General features: G+C 37.9%; 1 protein-coding gene across 2 annotated transcripts in view; it reads left to right on the top strand.

The window, feature by feature from the left end:
• The window catches only part of PNPLA8 (patatin like phospholipase domain containing 8), a 36,774-nt gene extending 26,749 nt beyond the window's left edge, over window positions 1-10,025 (top strand). For both annotated transcript variants that reach the window (XM_027682292.1, XM_027682293.1), the window contains exons 9-10: window positions 6,927-7,122; window positions 9,168-10,025. In XM_027682292.1, the coding sequence (XP_027538093.1) occupies window positions 6,927-7,122; window positions 9,168-9,442 (471 nt within the window). In that variant the 3' untranslated portion in view covers window positions 9,443-10,025. The remainder of the gene's footprint in view (window positions 1-6,926; window positions 7,123-9,167) is intronic.
• Window positions 10,026-17,452: the final 7,427 nt, after the last annotated feature.

Raw genomic sequence — 17,452 nt, 5'->3', positions numbered from 1 at the left:
TTTATTAGACATTTTAAACAATCCTTCTTCCCTACTGTCTGCCTACGTGATGTCATTGGGGGAGTTACCCTTTTTCAGTACTACCTTGCATTAGCATTCCTGCTATGGCACTTTGTGTTTGGTGTACTGCCAGCAAATTAAGTTGACTCAAGTGTGGGGTGGTTTTGCAAAGTTCAGCATATGAAGAAACATCTGGTACTTGCCAGTGCACTGACCGTGGCAGCAGAGAACACAAAAGGGAAGGGGTGACTCGTGTGTTTGGGAACTGGAAAAGACAGCTTGTGATTGGATTGAGAACTGGCTGAAAAAGAGATTGTGAAAGGTAGGGAAGGCCAGGCAATCTAAGAATGGGAGAACAGGCAGAATAAGGGATGTGCCCTGGCTGTTTGCCCAACACTGAGTCCTGTGTCCGAACTTGGGCCAGTGGCACTTTTTTGTGGATCAATAGTTTAGTAATTTGAAGAGCCCCTGTAAGTTACCCTTTCTGTTACAGATTCCAAGTGTGAATCATAGACTCATTTAGGCTGCAAAAAGACATCTAAGATCATCAAGTCCAACCATTAACCCTGCACTGCTAACACCACCACTAAACATTATCCCAAAGGGCCACATCTGCAGGTCTTTTAAATACTTCCAAGAATGGTGTATCAACCACTTCCCTGGGCAGCCTGTTCCAAGGCCTCACAACTCTTTTGGTGAACACATTTTTCTTAAATGTTCAACCTAAACCTCTCTTGGTACTACAAATGTTTGCGTTTTCCACAAGACTGAGACTAGACTGACAAATTTAAATTTCTAATAAAAATGGCTTTTAAAATGTAATTTCATTTTACAGCTAAAATAACATGCATCTATGATTCATACAGTATTTCTTTCAAATAGAGTAGAACCTTAGGAAAATTGGAGGAGGACAGGGCCTTAGGGGGCTCATTGGTCCAGCCTCCTGTTCGAAACAGGCTAAACCTCAAAGTTGAGTTGGGTTGCTAGAGGCCTTGCCCAGTTTAGTTTTGAAAATATCCAAGGATGAAGATTCCACAGCTTTTCTGGCTCTTATTCTGTACTTTTTGAAGGAATCTAGCTGTTTCTTCTCCCACTTTAGATAGGGGAAGACACTGATTAGATTCCTCCTTAGCTTTTTCTTTTTTCCAGGGCAAGGAAACCTAGTTGTGGGCATCCCTTCTCATATGTCATATGCTTCAGCCCCCCAACCATCTTAGTGGTTCTTTACTGTGTGTGTTCCAGCTTTTCAGTGCCTTGTAACTAGGTATCCAAAGCTGTACATAGTATCTATCAGCAGTTTGACCTTGTGAGTACTCAATAAAAGGGGATAATCACTTAACTTGATCTACTGGTTTTGCTTTAGATCAAGTGTATGTTGATAATGTAGTAGTTTATCCAATATTCTGTTCATATTCTCTCTCTTTTTCTTTGTGCACATGGGCAGTACCATACCATAGTGATAGAGCTAGCAAAATAGATGAAAGGAGGGACACAGTGAAGACATTCCCATCTCTCAAAAAGAAACTGATAAACTTATTAGGAACCGAAAAGGTTTAGGGCTGCACATAAAATTAGTGATGCTCTGTAGAATTTGAATTGCACCTGTAGCTTATAGTATAATTTAAAATATCACTTTATAGCAATAAGATTTTTACACTGTCATATGTGGTATAAAGATCCTTATTTTGTTTGTATTATTTTGTTTTGAGATTAAACAAGAATTCAGATTGCATCTCTGTACCTGTAGATCTGATAAATTGGCCTTGTTTACTTCCAGTTGTTTAATTACATGGAAATTTAAAGTGGGAAGAAAGTTCATAGAAACCAAAATGGAAGAGGAAGCTGTTGTGTTAGTTACCAAGACATTCCATACTACTGGCAATCATTCAGTCTTTTGGTTATATTGCATTTTGGTTAATGTGTTTTTATAAACATATTCTAAAAGCTGAGTGCCTATAAAAAATAATTTAATTAACAAGTTATAAATAATTTAGATTAGTTTATGTAGTATTGTATAGCTATAGAACAACAGAATTAGAAAGAAATTTAAGATACCAGGTTCAGCAGTTCTCCAAAACAAATTGTCAGGCTAAATACATAGAAATTTGGAGCAAGGATCAGTGAAGTTTCTTGTGATTTCAGTATCTTATGTATAAAACCACAAAGTTGATCACTTGGAATTCTATTCCAGTGTTTCAAGGACAGGCATGGAGAAGGATATGTCAAGATTTCTTAAAGTTACTTTTAAAAAAATTAGATCTGGCTTTCATATTTCTGTATTGCTAGTTTGATGTAGTTCTTGAGAAGGACTTTTTTCCAGTTTTATGAAGATAGAGGAATTATTCAGAATCAGAAAGGTTAATGTCTAGTTTTTAATCTTCAGAATGGAAAATTCTTTGTTTATGGTTTTTTTAGAATTCACATACATGTGAAATCATTGTAACTAATTTTAAAACTTGTGAAAATACTTTTTCACAGGAATTTCAGGTTTTGACATAATTAGCTCTGTGGTTTCTGGAGCTGCAGAATTAAATAAGTTACTGCAGTATTTCTTTCACTGAGTCCTTAATAGTACAGTTTAACTAATAGCTTTATTTACTGCTTTAGTAGTTCATCATTGTAAGCAAAAGAGCAATATGATGAGCACCACTTTTTTAACAGAGTAATCTGATTTGAAGCACAACAGGGATTGAGATGTGGTCATTATCAACCATTATCTCTTTGGAGGGGAAGAAAAAAAATCAGTTGCCCTTTTTACTGAGTCCTACTTCTAACTTTCAAAAAATCACATGTATCTATTATCTAAATAAATGCTAGAAGTTATGTGTCTAAATTGAAAATTATTAGGAATGTACTATCATTACCAGAAACCTAAATTGGAGAAGGTGCAATGATTTCCATATTTAAACAAAGCTGTTAGTTCTCATCACAAACTGAATGTGATATGTGTAGTTATGTGTACTTTATGTTCCTTTGATCTTTTATTTGTTAGTGTTACAAAAATATTGTAGGATTCTGGTATTATATACCCCCTAACTTCTGATAACACTGATTTTCTCATGATAAAGCAGTCATGTGTAATTTATTTATTCACAAGATCAGTGGAAATTATTCTGTAAGCATGTTTTTAATCTAGGATTTAAAGAAAGAAGGTAAGCACCACTAAGATAACTATGAAGATTTTAGATTAAGATTCATGGGGAGTTATATAGAGGACAAAAACATCCTTGTATTTAGTTTTCTGTGTAGAAGCTAATTTAAACATAAGCAAAGGATAATGGGCACTGAAGAGACCATTCATTTTAGCAGTGTTTTTAGTGTTTTGAGGAAAACGGATGATATCCAGAAGGAGTTCAAAGAGCTTTTTGTAGGCTGAAATGAAAGCTTAATTAAAAGAAAGTAAACTCAAAAAACTAAGCTCAGTAATCCTGGTTTTACTTATTTATCTAGCACAGCTGTAGTTAAAAGGAATTTTTCTGTAAAATGTTTATCAGCTCCAAAACCTTTTTTATTCTAAGCTATTCCTGAGTAGAGTTACTTTTCTTTATTATTCTAGTAATGTAATGGTCAGATATGGGATAGAGGGAGTTCAGGGAGCTTTAGAATAGGGGGGTGCTTGCATAATGCTTATTGTAGTCAACATTTTGTTTCTTTTATATTTTACATGTTTGTATAGATTTTGAATGGATATAAAGATATTCATCTCTGTTCTTGATAATGTTTTCAGCTTAAGTCTTGCCTTTATAACTGCTCCCTTTAAGGCATTACCAATATAGAAAGTTCTATTGAATTCAGATTCCAAAATAATCTATTTATTAGCTGGAGTCAAGGTCATTTTACTTTCAAGAAGTGTTGAACATACTTTTTGTGATTCTCTGGATGAAAATCTCATTGTCTGAATGCTTCTCAGACTTATTGTCAGTCACACTGATTCTTATTAGTCCTAAAGTGGTTTATCCCAGTTTTTAACATGTTGGTAGCAAAAGACATCTCTCCTCAATTCCAGACTAGCATTTGTTCCTGGTAGTATTGAGCTGAATTATGATCTTCAGATAACTTAGAGAGACTTCACGTTCCCTGGCCTGGTCCTCAGGAGGCCTTGAATCATCCTGAGACCTGATGAAAGGACAATACAGAAGAGCTCAAGCCACCAAGGAGATTTCTCAAGTGCATTGATGACAGCCACTGTTACAGTTGATGGAGGAACCAACAAGGAAAGGTGCTTTGCTGGACCTGTTGCTTACAAAGAATAAAGGACTGGTCAGGGCTGTGAAAGTTTGAGAAAGCCTTGGCTACAGTGACCATGAGAGGATGGAGTTCAGGATCCTAAGAGAAGGGAGCAGGGAAAAAAGCAGGACTACAGCACTGCATTTCAGGAGAGCAGACTTCATCCTCTTCAGAGCTCTGCTCGGAAGGATCCCATGGACTATGAGCTTAAAGAGAGAAGGGGTCCAGGAGATCTGGCTGATACTCAGTGATCACTTCTCCAAACCCAGGAAAGGACCACCCCAACCAGTATGAAATCGAGTGAAGGTGGCAGGCAGGGACAAGCAAGGTGGTCCTAACTGAACTCCAGCATAAAAAGGAAGTGTACTAAAGGTGGAACCGGGGCAAGTGACCCAGGAAGGGGTATAGATCTCCTGACCAGTCTTGCAGAGATGGGGCTAGAAAAACAAGGACTAGCCTGGAGGGTGATGTGAAGAGCAACAACAAAGGATTCTGTAAGTACATACACAGCAAAAGAAAAACTAGGGAAAATGTGGGCCTGCTACTGAATGGGACAACACAACTTGTGACAAGTGATGTGGAAAAGTCCAAGATGCTTTAATGCTGCCTTTGTCTCAGTCTTTGCCAGTAAAAATGGCTTTGAGGAATCCCCAGACCCCTGAAGCAAGAGGAAAAGTGGTGCAAGGAGGACTTGCACTTGGTGGAGGAGAACCCTATTAGGGAGCAGTTAAATGAACTGGTCATACATAAATTCATAAGCCTGATGGGTTGCACCCATGAGTGCTGATGGAGCTGGCTGATGCCATTGTGAGGTGACTCTTGATTATTTTTAAATGGTCACGGTAATTGGGAGTGCAGATATTATTCACGTCTTCAGGAACAGCAAGAAGAAAGCTCTGGGGAACTACAGGCTAGTTGACTTCAGCCCAATCCCTTAGGAGGTAATAGAGGAAATCCTCCTGAAAAGGACTTCTAAAGTCATGAGGACAAAAAGGTGATCATGAGTAGTCAGCGTGGATTTACAAAGTCGTTTACCCATGATTTACCAACCTGGTAGCCTTCTGCAATTGGTGAACAAGTGGAAAGCATCGGATGTTGTATACAACAACTTTGGTAAAGCCTTTTACATTTACCTCCCATAAAGTGGGGTTTAGCTAAACAAACAGTGAGGTGGATGCAAACTAGCTGAATGACCAGGACCCAGAGACTGGGATCAGTGTCACAAAGTCAAGTTGGAAGCAAGTCACTAGAGGTGTTCCTAGGGGTCATTACTGGGGCAAATTCTATTTAACATCTTCATTAGTGAACTGAATGATTAGACAGAGTGCACCTTCAGGAATTCCATGGGTGATACAAACGTGAGAAGAATGGCTGATACATGAATGGTTGGACCACCACTCAAAGGGACCTCAGCAGGCTGGAGAATTCTCATGAAGTTCAAAAAGAGGAATGGCAGAGTCCTGCCTCTGTGGAGGAATAACCCCATGCACAAATCCACACTGAGTTGTAAAGCAGCTTGGCAGAGAATGACCTTGGGGTGCTGGTGGACAAGAAGCTGAACATGAGCAATGCACACTTGTGGTAAAGAAGGCCAACAGCATCCTGGGCTGCATTAACAGCAGTGCTGCCAGTGGTCACAAGGGGTGGTCCTGCCTCTCTGCACTGCTGAGGCCGCAGTTACCCAATACAAGAGAGACATGAGCATATGGGAACGAGTCCAGTGCAGGGCCTCAGAGATCATGAAAGGACTGGAGCATCTCTCATATGAGAAACTGAGACAGCTGAAATTATGCAACCTAGAGAAGAGAAGGCTCAGGGGGGAACTTACCCTTGTGTACAAATAAAGGATGGGAAGGAATGAAGATGAGGGAGCTGTGGTCTTCCCAGTAGTGCCCACTGGTAGGACAAAAGACAATGGCATAAATGAAAATATATGAAATTCTATCTGAACACAGGAAAAACTTTTTCTATGAGAGTAGTCAAACACTGGAACAGGTTGCTGACAGAGGTTTTGGAGTCTTCATTTGTGGAGATAGTCAAAACCCAAGTGGACATGGCCTTGGGCAGCATGCTGTAGCTGAACCTGCATGGGCAGGGAGCTTGGACCAGATAAGCTCAATAGGTCCCTTTCAACCTAAGTGATTTTCCATGTCTTAAAACCAGGCTATAGCATCCTGCGTAATGACTGTCCTTACGAAGTAGCTTTGGCCAAGCTTAACTCTTGTGATTTTTCTTTTTTAATTTATTTTAGAATCTGCAGGTAGTGATTTAGATTTTGTTACAGAATATATCCTTGTGATATCAGTAATAAGCATTTTGAGGCACAGACTTTTTGATTGCTTGAAGTTGTCAGTATGCATATCTGTCTTACAAAAAGGGTCTTCAAAAAATGAAGTCATAACTTCTTCCAGTACTCCAGTGAACACTGCTGTTTCAGCCTACCTCTTCTATATAATGCTCACAACAGCAGAACCAAGCACAGCCCCAGCAGCTGCTCTGACAGTGTCCGTGAGCCCGGGAGGCCGAGTTACGCAGCTGCTGCATAGCACAAAAAGAAAATTACACTGAAGTTGGAAATTAATGCTTGTTGAATTTAATTGGTTCTGTATATGAGGGCTATGCTAGTTCAATTTATAGCTGCAGTTTATGAACATATGTTATGTATAGTACCAATATTTGTATTTCTTTTTAATTTACAGGATGGAGGTCTGCTTCTAAATAATCCTTCTGCACTGGCAGTTCATGAGTGCAAATGTCTCTGGCCAAATGTTCCACTGCAGTGTTTGATATCACTGGGCACTGGTCGATATGAAAGTGAGGTGAAGACCAATGTCACACACACCAGTTTGAAAGCCAAACTCACAAATGTTATCAACAGTGCAACTGATACGGAAGGTTGGTGTCTTAAGATATATTTGTATTGTGACTGTCTTCAGTTTTATGTTTCTTAGAATTATAGTTCCAATGCAGAGAGCAATCTACAACCTTTTGTCTTTTCCCTTCTCACCTCTACCAGCCCCACGAAACTAATAGAAGCATGTCTCTTCGTAGTTCCTCATGTATAGTGTTTTAGTACCAGTATTACAGGTTTTCTGGAGATGATGGTATGAATCTTTTTCTTAGCCTATTTTCCTTAATCTTCATCTTCACTATGTTGTTGCTAAGCTCTTTTAGTTTATGTGTTCTCAACTGTTAATATGAGGTTGATTTGTCAGAATCACAAAGATAATCTAATAGGATTTATACAAAGTGATACATTTTTACTTGTGCTTGAGGATAAAGGCATACTCAGGAATTCATTTGAAAATCCTATTTTCTTACATTTTATTTATTTTTCATGTAACAAAGAAATGCTTAATAGTTAATATAGAACATTGATTTTTAACAGCTTCAGAAGTAGAATTTTATTTATGATCTCTTTTTATATGTGCTTTTATACCTGGACTTTTCTAAGGACTAGACTGTATCTGCCAATGGTCATGACTTCAATTGCTGCCAGGAAGAGCCAAGCATCTGTTTTCCAAAATAAACTTGCTTCCTAGATGGGAGTACACTAGAACTCTATCAGTAGCAGTTTACATCTGTTTTGTTTTTACAAACAGGAAATATTGATAAACAGCTGCTTTCCCCTCCCCCTTACAAAGGAAACTGATACTGCAAAAAGGGAACAAGAAATGCTCTTACAGTCTAGATCCCTTACTGTATAGTCTTTGTCAACTGACTGTCATTAGTAAGAAAAAGCTAGATTTGGGTTGCCTTTTGATTTTTGCACAGTCATGGAAAGGCAGTGGGAATTGTGAGAAGGAGATATGTGGTGTCCCCTTCCTGTCGAGGGAAGAAAAAGTTTCATTGCAGCTGAAAAATGAGGCAAGAAATTAGATGGGAAGAGGAGGAGAAACTACATTGTGGAGACCAAAGGTGAGGAAATGGAAAGAGGGGAGAGTAGATTTGAGCAAATGGGAACTTATATTATGAGGGGAAAAAAGGGAGAGCATTAAATAGGACAAGAAAGACTGGATGTGGTGAGACAAGAACAGACATAGCTGAGTAATTTGCAGGAAGAGAGGCCAAGCCAACAAGATTTCAGGTTTACAGGAATCTTTTGCTGTGATCTTACCCAGGATATTTTTTTCACTTTAAATTTTTTATATGAGAGTAGGTGTTTAAAAGAATGGAGGAATACAGTAAGAATGCAAAGAAGACAGAAACAGAATGAAAGCTGAAGGAAGTCATAGAAATGCAGTTTTAAGGGAGCCAACAAAGAGAAGAGAGATCTAAAGGGAGAGAGAAAACAGATTATAAAAGACAAGAACATACAAATGCATGATATAGCCAGTTTTTTATTAATATACTAGTTAACTGAAGTCTAATAACTTAACTTGAACATTTTAAATTAAATGAATGTTAAATTCAACCCCCAAATCTGTAGTAATATATAAAAAATTAATTAGTTGCAAACAAAAGAAAGTTTTAATCCCACATATTTTTACTTAGCAGTCTTTGAGATTACAGAAGAACGTGTATCTGTGGTTTTCACAACAGCTGCTTCTCTTAGTACTGAGTGTAACAAATCATGGGTATCCTGAATGGGAATATGTAAGTTACATTCCACTCTTCATGATGCGCTCTCACTTGTAAAGGAATGGAATGTAATTAAAAATCTAGATAGCTGCAAAGCCTGCTTAATTGCCATACCAGTAAAGTTGTCTTGGAATGAGAGATTAAGCTTTTCCAGAGTAAGCAGAGTTGCAGAGACATTTACAAAGATTCTAATGAGAAAAGGGTTTGGTAAGGCTGTGGTGGAAAAATGTTTACTCAGCAAAGCAGCACATATTTACTCTTACTGTGTCACTCCAGAGCAGTTGTTGTTCAGAGCACTTGTAGGACTATTTGTCTACCAATGTGAATATAACTGTTTCCTTCATTTGTTTTCAATACAGAAGTTCATACCATGCTGGATGCACTGTTACCTCCGGATACTTACTTCAGATTTAACCCTCTTATGAATGAGGACATCCCTCTGGATGAAAGTCGTAAGGAGAAACTCAATCAGCTGCAGACAGATGGAATTCGCTACTTAGAGCGAAATGAAGAAAAATTGAGAAAAGCTGCAAAAATATTAACACAAGAAAAAACAACTTTGCAGAGGCTTCAGGACTGGATGAGATTAAAGGCTGACATGTATGAAGGCCTTCCTTTTTTTTCCAAATTGTGAATATGTAATGCATGAAAGATAAATATAAATCTTGTTCCAGAAAATCCATTTGGTACTGTAAAGGAAGAATGTTTATTCAGGGTAAATGACATCTCTGGAAAGCTATCAGAATTTCACAGAAAGCAATTTAAGATGGCTGTTTTGTGCACACTTACTTGTTACAAGGTTTAATGGTGTTAATTATTTTTTGAACCTAATGGATCTTACTGTTGCTCTACTTAAGTTTCTTCAAGTTGGTAAAACTGAAAATTATGAAAACAATTGTGCAATGCATTTTTGGATGTATGTACCATAATTACGGTGGCAGAAAACCTTTATTTATCAACTACCAGGCTTATTCAAAATTAACAAATAAAGAATCATCATTCACTTTAGTGTAGACAACATACCTGTTAGGCTCTTATGTAGCCAGTGAATTTAATAGCAATGTAATGTTCTTACAAAAACTTTGCCTATGTTAATTGCACTTTTACATCGGAAAGATAACTTTTTTTTTATTTTAATGGATTTTGTACATAACTGTATTGAGTAAGATGTTTGGATGACTGTAAATGGCCTATTAAATTATCAAAATTAACTGATATTTTTAGAACTTGCTTCTTTTTTTTTTTTATGGGGATAACTTCCAATTGATTGATTCATTATTTGAAAATAATCCCAAACCCCAAAATGTCACTTGACTAGCTATTCCAGTCACAGGATAAAGAAAATATAATCATGAAGTAGTTCACATGAATGAGCAGCTTTTTTTATAGAAGCTTCAGTTTTTGCTGCCAAACTTCAGGTGTATCTAGTCAAGAAGAAAATTAGCAGGAAATTGATACATGAAATAATATGCATTTCTAACTTCCACATGTGTATTCTCCTGAAATTATCTCAGAGCTGTGAAGTTAACATTTAGATCTTACTACAATCTTACTGCCCATTCCTTTGCAACATTCTGCGTATGCCATGGGGGGGTGTGTGGTGTGCTGTGACAACATAGTGTGTCAAACAGCATTGTCAACCACAGGAAGGTACATGGGAGTGCTTCAAAATGGTGCAGCAAAATTTGCGTTAGACACAGCAGCTGTCACGTGTGGGCACATACCTGTTAATAAGATTGTTTGAATGCTTGCCAGGTGCCTAAGTTTTTGTCTCCTAGTAGACAGCTACAGTGCATGAACTTATTGACTAGATAAAAATGGATGTTCTATGCAGTAGCTAAAATGTCCAGTTTCACCAAAAAACAGTGCATTTGTCACTTCGCTTTTTGGGAATAATCACTTGCCATTGCATTACCTACTAAAAACAACATTTTGATAGTGACTTTCTGTATTTGTTGTCTTAAAACATTAAAAATGTTATTAAACTGCCTTTAGGAAAGGAATTTGTGGAAGACAGCTGAGATCCTTTGTTATCCTTGGAGCTGTTGCATAGTATCCTGTGACTGTGCAAGAAAACATTTGATTGAGATGTTCTTTTTTTAATTTGACATATTTTTTATTTTTACCTGTGTCATTTTACTTAGATATCCATACTTTTGTTGTTCTCCCTCAGTTCTCTGCCTTGGATTTGCCAATGAAGCTGGTAACTATTATTAGTGCAGAAGCTGTAGCCTTCACCTTTTTTAAGTTGTTCCCAATGCAAACAAATTCTAGGTGCATAAGGCCTATAGAAGCCTTTGTCATTCAGTGTGTGAGGAAGGGAAAAGAGGAGAAATGGAGAGAAAGAAAAGTTAAAAAGATAGAGCAATTTAAAGATAAGTGAAAGAATGTGTGTTATTCATCCTTCCCTTTTTAAAATATAAGCACTAAAAGTAATGCCTTGAGTAGGGCAATAAACATACTAAGAAGGAATGTTTTGTGATTTTAATGCAACTTAAATTCATACAACTTACCTTTTTCATTCCAATGACTAAGAACTGAGTAAAAGTGTAAAGAGATCAAACTTTTTCCATAGATGTGAGATGATTGGAGCATATAAAAAAGAAATGTCAGCATTATTCTAATGAAGGCACCTTGTATAGAGTTGAACTGTGTTGCCAGCATCCTAAGTCAAAACAGACAATATCAGGTAGTCTCATGTAACAGCACACGTAAGACAGTTCTTTCCCTGGCAAAGAGCAAAGTCACAGCATCGTCTGTGAGATATCTGAATTCATTTTTCCAGTCACAGCTTTTTTGGGGCAAGTATTATTTAAGAAAACACGGACCTTTGGTGAACAAAGTCATAACATTTCCATTTAATTTTTTTATACAAATAAAACCTCCTCATGGAGGGAGGCATTTATTTCCATCAGGGCAAGATTGGGATTTGTGATGACACTGTTTTTGCTGCGAGCTACTATCTTGTCTTCATTCACCCTTTTTCCCTCCTCTTTAGTTCTGTAACAGTATTTTCCTTAGGTGTGGCTTTTAAAAGTATGGATGGAATTGAGTTGAGCTATAGAGTAATTAATTCAGACTGGTTTAGGCTACTGTGTATAGAAATTCACAAGATGCATGTATCGAATCCTTTCAAACTAAACTCTTTGATCCTCAGTGCCACAAGTGCTGCACTATCAGGCACTAATTAGCAGTTTTCTCCTCTCTAAACCACATTAAAATGTGGAGATGCAACAGTTGTATCACTCAAGCTGTAATTAGTCTTTAGTTACTTCAAAAACTTAGCAGTTTGCAAGGAATCCTAACTATTGTGGGTGTCTTCCTACAATATATAAAGTAAAACTATTTTCAGGAAGTTTACGCAGGATCACCCTTGAGGAGAAAAGACAACGCAGAAAGAATTGAGCCTTGCAGAATATACCACCTAAGGAGTCTTTCTGCTGTGTCTTTTGCAACCAGACATGCCTATCTCGTATTGGCCCTTTTTAGCCACCAACGCGCTTGCAAGAAACGTGGGTAGAGCCTTTCCCAAATCTTCGTTTGCGAAGCCTAGCCATGATGGATGTGGAATACTGCATAATACTTTAACAGAACAGAATGGAATAGTGAGAACTGTAGAGGAATCAGGACTGGTGAAATAAGGAAATAAGGAAAAAGAATTTTAAATTAAGGGAGTTTATTGATAGCAAGCAGGAGGATTAGTGCTGGGTCAAATACTAGCAGCTTTTAACTGATCATTTGAATGGGCCAAAGAGCATAATTCCCTTTACGGATGAATCTAGGGGGGCTCATGAATATTTTGAACGATAGGATTTCAGTGCAGCATGGATTTGAGAAGAGAATAGCTAGAATGAAAAAGTGCCTCTGAAGAATAAAGATGTATAATTAACAATAGGAAAAGGAATATTCTAATGCAGAACACATTAAATGAACTCTGCTTTGAAAAAGTACCCTTGGGAATGCTGTGCAGTTATACAGTTAAAAAACTGAAATTGAGGCAGCAGTCACAGCTACAAAACTAACAGTGTATCAGTGCACGAGCAAATTCCTTGACCAGGAAAATGTGAACAAACCTGAAAAACGTAGATGAATGTGAATTTTGAATCTAGAATAAGCAATAACAAGAAGGTAGTGAGATAAGCATTTTAGGTTGCTTGTGTATTCAGAGAAAACAAGGTTTGTCTGACCAGATGAGTGTTGCCATTTGAAAATGTGCCAGGTTTGTATCCTGGAAAGAAAATCCGGAAGTTTGTTGATGTCCCTCCCCATGGCAGGGGGTTTGGAACTAAGATGATCTTTACAGTCTCTTGCAATCCAAGCCTTTCTATTATTTCTTTGATATTCTTTAGTTGAGTGAGCTGAGAAAGTGATAATGTCAATTGTAAAATTGACATAAATGTCTTTGCTCTGATTTTGAAAGGCAAGAAGAAGTCCAGACTGGGAAATGAAAAGGTGTAGGCGTAAAATAATCTTCCTTTATGCAAAGTCAGAAAGAGAAAAGCCTCTTAAGTTTTTCTTAGATAACATTTAGGTCACCTCTTAGTTTCTAATTATCTATGCAGAAGGAGATAGTAATTGGAGAAAGTTTCATTACCAAAGAAAAGTACAACTTTTAAATGTTGAAGTGTGATGACTTTAAGATACTTCCTGTCAGTGTCCATTTCAACAGTGATATGAAGATATCAATTCTATTGCACAAGCTGTGGGCAACAGCAGTTGAATATAATTATAGTTTTGGTCAGTGCTATTAGAGAAAGAGATATTCAGACTAAAACAGATGCAAAGAAGGGCTGTCAAAGGGAAGATTAAGAGAGTGCAGTTTGTTTCGTCTAACAGAACAAGGGCTGGAAGGAGAGTATGTGCTACTATGTAAAAATGCTTCAAGAAGGAAAAGATAGTAGGCTAAAAGACAGCACTTGCATAAAACCAAAGGTGCTCACACTTAGCCAGATAGTAAATTTAACCAGAAAGTGAAAGATGTTAAACAGAATGGCTACACAGAGACTTAACAGAGCAAAAGAAACTGTTTTAGTGTGAGTTTTAGAACCTGAGCTTCTGAATGAGGTTCTATAACACACTGTGAGAATGGCTACCAGTCTCCATGGCTGACTGAATCCTTCCTAACCCAAGTGGCAGGTGAGAACTTGTTAATCCTGCATATATATCAGAAGCCATAGGCTTGTGGAAGTGTCTAACAGCTCCTTCTCATTAGGTCTAATAGATAAGGATTATGTCTTGTCTTTGATCCATCACTTATGTTTTATTTATTTGGTAAAGGGAGCCGATACAGGTTGAATTACTACAAGACATATGACAGGTGAAGGAAAAATCTGGTGTGTGCATCCTACTCATTGGCACCATTAGTTTTTCATCTGAGATTAAAATATTTTCATGCTGCTGGGTCAACAAATAGTGCTGATTTTCTTTTATTAAAATACTGTTCTCAAAATGACAAATATTAAATCCAAACATAATCTGTTGCAGGAGAGAATGTGTTAAGGCTTCCTCTTTCTGCTTAAGGACTGCACTCCCAGGCCAGCTGTGATACAAACCCATAGTCCTTTACACTCAACTACATAAAGCAGGAAGGGAAATGCAGTTGTTTTGGGTTTTTTTCTCACTGCTTCTTGAAAAGTGAGTCAAATTTTCAGACCTTGCAGAACTGTTCCATTTGAGGGACAGTTTGGTGCTAGAAGTAAGGTATATTCTTAGTGTGATCATATTCATTTACAAAGAAAAACAAGCATACCAAATGCTTCTTCCTCAGACTGCAGGAACAAGAGGAGTAGGCTCTCCTTGCTCCAGGCACACAGCACTGAGCTGTGAACTCAAGGGGCTGCTGCCCCCTCCGATTCCCCTGTTCACTGCTCACCCTCCTCATTTCCAGCCTCCTCACTCGCAAACCTAGTCATGTCTGCTCTGGGTACTTACCCATTAATTCCAGTGTGACATCTGGTCCAACTGATGGCCTTCATTGTTTGCAGATACTCCTATAAACAAGAACTAATTTTTTTAATTGTTCTTTCTTCCAGATTTAACAAGGACAATTCTATTATTTATTTTAATAAAATTGGCAGATTTTGGTAAGGGGGAACCATTAGCAATTTTTCACATATTGTAAAAATTAAACAAGCACTGAAACACTCCAGTACTTACATCCCTGGTAATACATGCTTAGCAGCAATTCAACTTTACTTTTTAATTATTATTTCATTTATTTTATCAGTTTCTCATAACAACATCATTAACAGCTATTTCTCTATATAATCACAATAGCATAAATACACAGTAGTAGTTTGAAATCTTTGCTTTTCAGGAAGAAGCTGTAATATAAAATTTTCATGTAAAACCACAGAGACAACCTGGGCATAGAACTAAATACCATTAAAGTGTACTGTAAATTCAGCACAGTTGTGATTTTAGCATTTGAAAGCTTTTTGTTCATTTTCAAGACCTTGTAAACCGGAAAGGGAGAAGCTTTATGTTCTTACACCATTATTTTCTAATTGAATAATGTAATAATCATCACACTAATACCACAGGGAAACAGTCTTCCATAATGTCTCAAAATTTGGATAGCAAATCCTCGAAAGTAACATCTTAAAAACCTGGTCTCTGTCCAGGGCATAATTTCAGCAAAGCTACTGTTTCATGGTTCCTCACTGGCTGCTCTGTAGAAATCAGACATATAGGCCTGTCCTGTCCCTTTGTACATCTCATTTGAATGTATTTTCAGGCAGGCAAGTTGGGCAGTCATAGAAAACTTCTAACTATGGAACAACAAGACCTATATAAAAAAGCAGAACTGTTGGAGAGTTTACAAGGTAAGGAATGTTTCTATCATCCTACAAGGAAAGGTAGGTATCTCAGGTGCTGCTTAATATGTGGAATCAAAGGACAGTCATTTACACTACTAAATCTGACTTCAAAGCATTACTTTACATAATCTATTAGGACATAAGCATGCCATAACTTCAGAACTTGAGCATTGTGTGCATTCTAGCTGGTTTATTTCTTGCTAAATATTAGACTTTAGGACATCACCAAGCAGGTCTAAACAATCTGGTTCTGAATACAGCAGGAAAGACAATGATATTTCTATAGCAGACAAAGTTTTAATAATTTGCACTAGATATGTCATAAATCCTTGGGAAGGGCTACAGATGAGTAACTTAGATGAGATTGTCAGGAAGCAAGTGTGCTCTGAACAGCTGTTTATTGTGTGGGTTCATATATATATAAATAGTTGTGTATATTAGAGATAGTAAAGAAAAAAGAAAGCCAAAATACTTCCAGTGTGATGTTGTTCCTTTATATTTTATGTCTGTAGAGTGCTTTCACTTCAGGCCATCTCTGAGAAACTGAAAACTTTTTCTCATGCATTATGCAGGGCTCAGCACACTGCAGCCTCTCAGGTAAACATCATCTCTTTTCAAACCAATGCATTTGCAGCAGGTGCCTCATAATTCAACTTAAAACAAATACTGCTACAAAAGAGGTTAGTTTCCTGAACTGAATATATCCAGCATGTGTTAGATCACAACTGTGGGGTTGCTGCTCTCTCTTGTCAGCGACTGGTATGAGTTGGTCACTGGTATGAGGTGCTGTCCCTGTGGCACTCCCAGAAAGTAGCATCACTGCCACACAGTTCCTGCTGCAGGGACACTTGGTCATTCCATAAACGGTCCCTGCTGGCACCAGACACTGTGGCTGCTGCACACAGGCAGCAGATACTCTCTTCCTCCACATTAGAGTTGTAGCCTCTTCATTTTAGTAGTCATTATGTCCCATCGGGCCTTTAAAAAGTCAAAGCACACAGAAAAAGATAGTTCTCCTTCCTTCTGGAGATAATGAGAAAGAAGACTTAGATCATTATTACCATTCAGGACACAATGCCTTTGCTCTCTTCCCTCACAATAGCTCATTGTAAAGAAGAAGCTCTTGCAGCCAGACCTCAGAAAACAATACTCCATGGTCACAACAGCTCAAAGTCACTAAAAGCACTAGAAAGGGTGATTTTTCAGGTGCCCAAAATATTTTGAAATGTTTGTTTTCCAGATGGGCTTATAATGGGACATGCCAACTGTCAAGAGGTCCCTCTGCAGAAGGTCCCCATTGCAAAAGCACTTCAGAGATGTGGAGTTCCCATAACAAGTAAAATTCATCTCACAGTAGATACCTTGTTCTAGTAACCTTTGCTATGAAGAGCATCCGTGACAGAGCTGGTACCAAGTGCCCAGTTGACAGATAGGGATGTTTGTGAAATAGGCAGACAGCTATTTTTAGCAGAGAGCTGGTGCCAAGCCTTCTCCTTTCTGCCTGGGACAGTTTTTCAAAAGAATACTCCCATGCCAACCTTCTGTCCTACTGTACGAGACAATGAAGTTCCCAAGCCAGATCCAGTGTTGGGCTGAGGGGTGTTAGGCCAGGTTCTCAGATGTGTGTGGAAGGGATTGTGTTTCTTGAGCAAGCCAAAGGATCAGCATGGGCGCTGCTCTGTTAAGCCTACAAGACAGTTGTGTGACTTTGGTTGTAACCATGGGGTGACAGGGGATAGGCAGATTGCTATTCAAAATTTAGTTTTCTATTGTGTGAGAGGGCACCCTTCTGCTGGTGGTGGAAAAACCTAATTGGCCTTGATATG

This window comes from Neopelma chrysocephalum, unplaced genomic scaffold, assembly GCF_003984885.1.
Source record: "Neopelma chrysocephalum unplaced genomic scaffold, ASM398488v2 Primary Assembly neopelma1_62, whole genome shotgun sequence".
Classification (NCBI taxonomy): Eukaryota; Metazoa; Chordata; class Aves; order Passeriformes; family Pipridae; genus Neopelma; species Neopelma chrysocephalum.
Note: the sequence above shows the minus strand (reverse complement) of the source record. Positions and strands in the feature narration are given on the sequence as shown.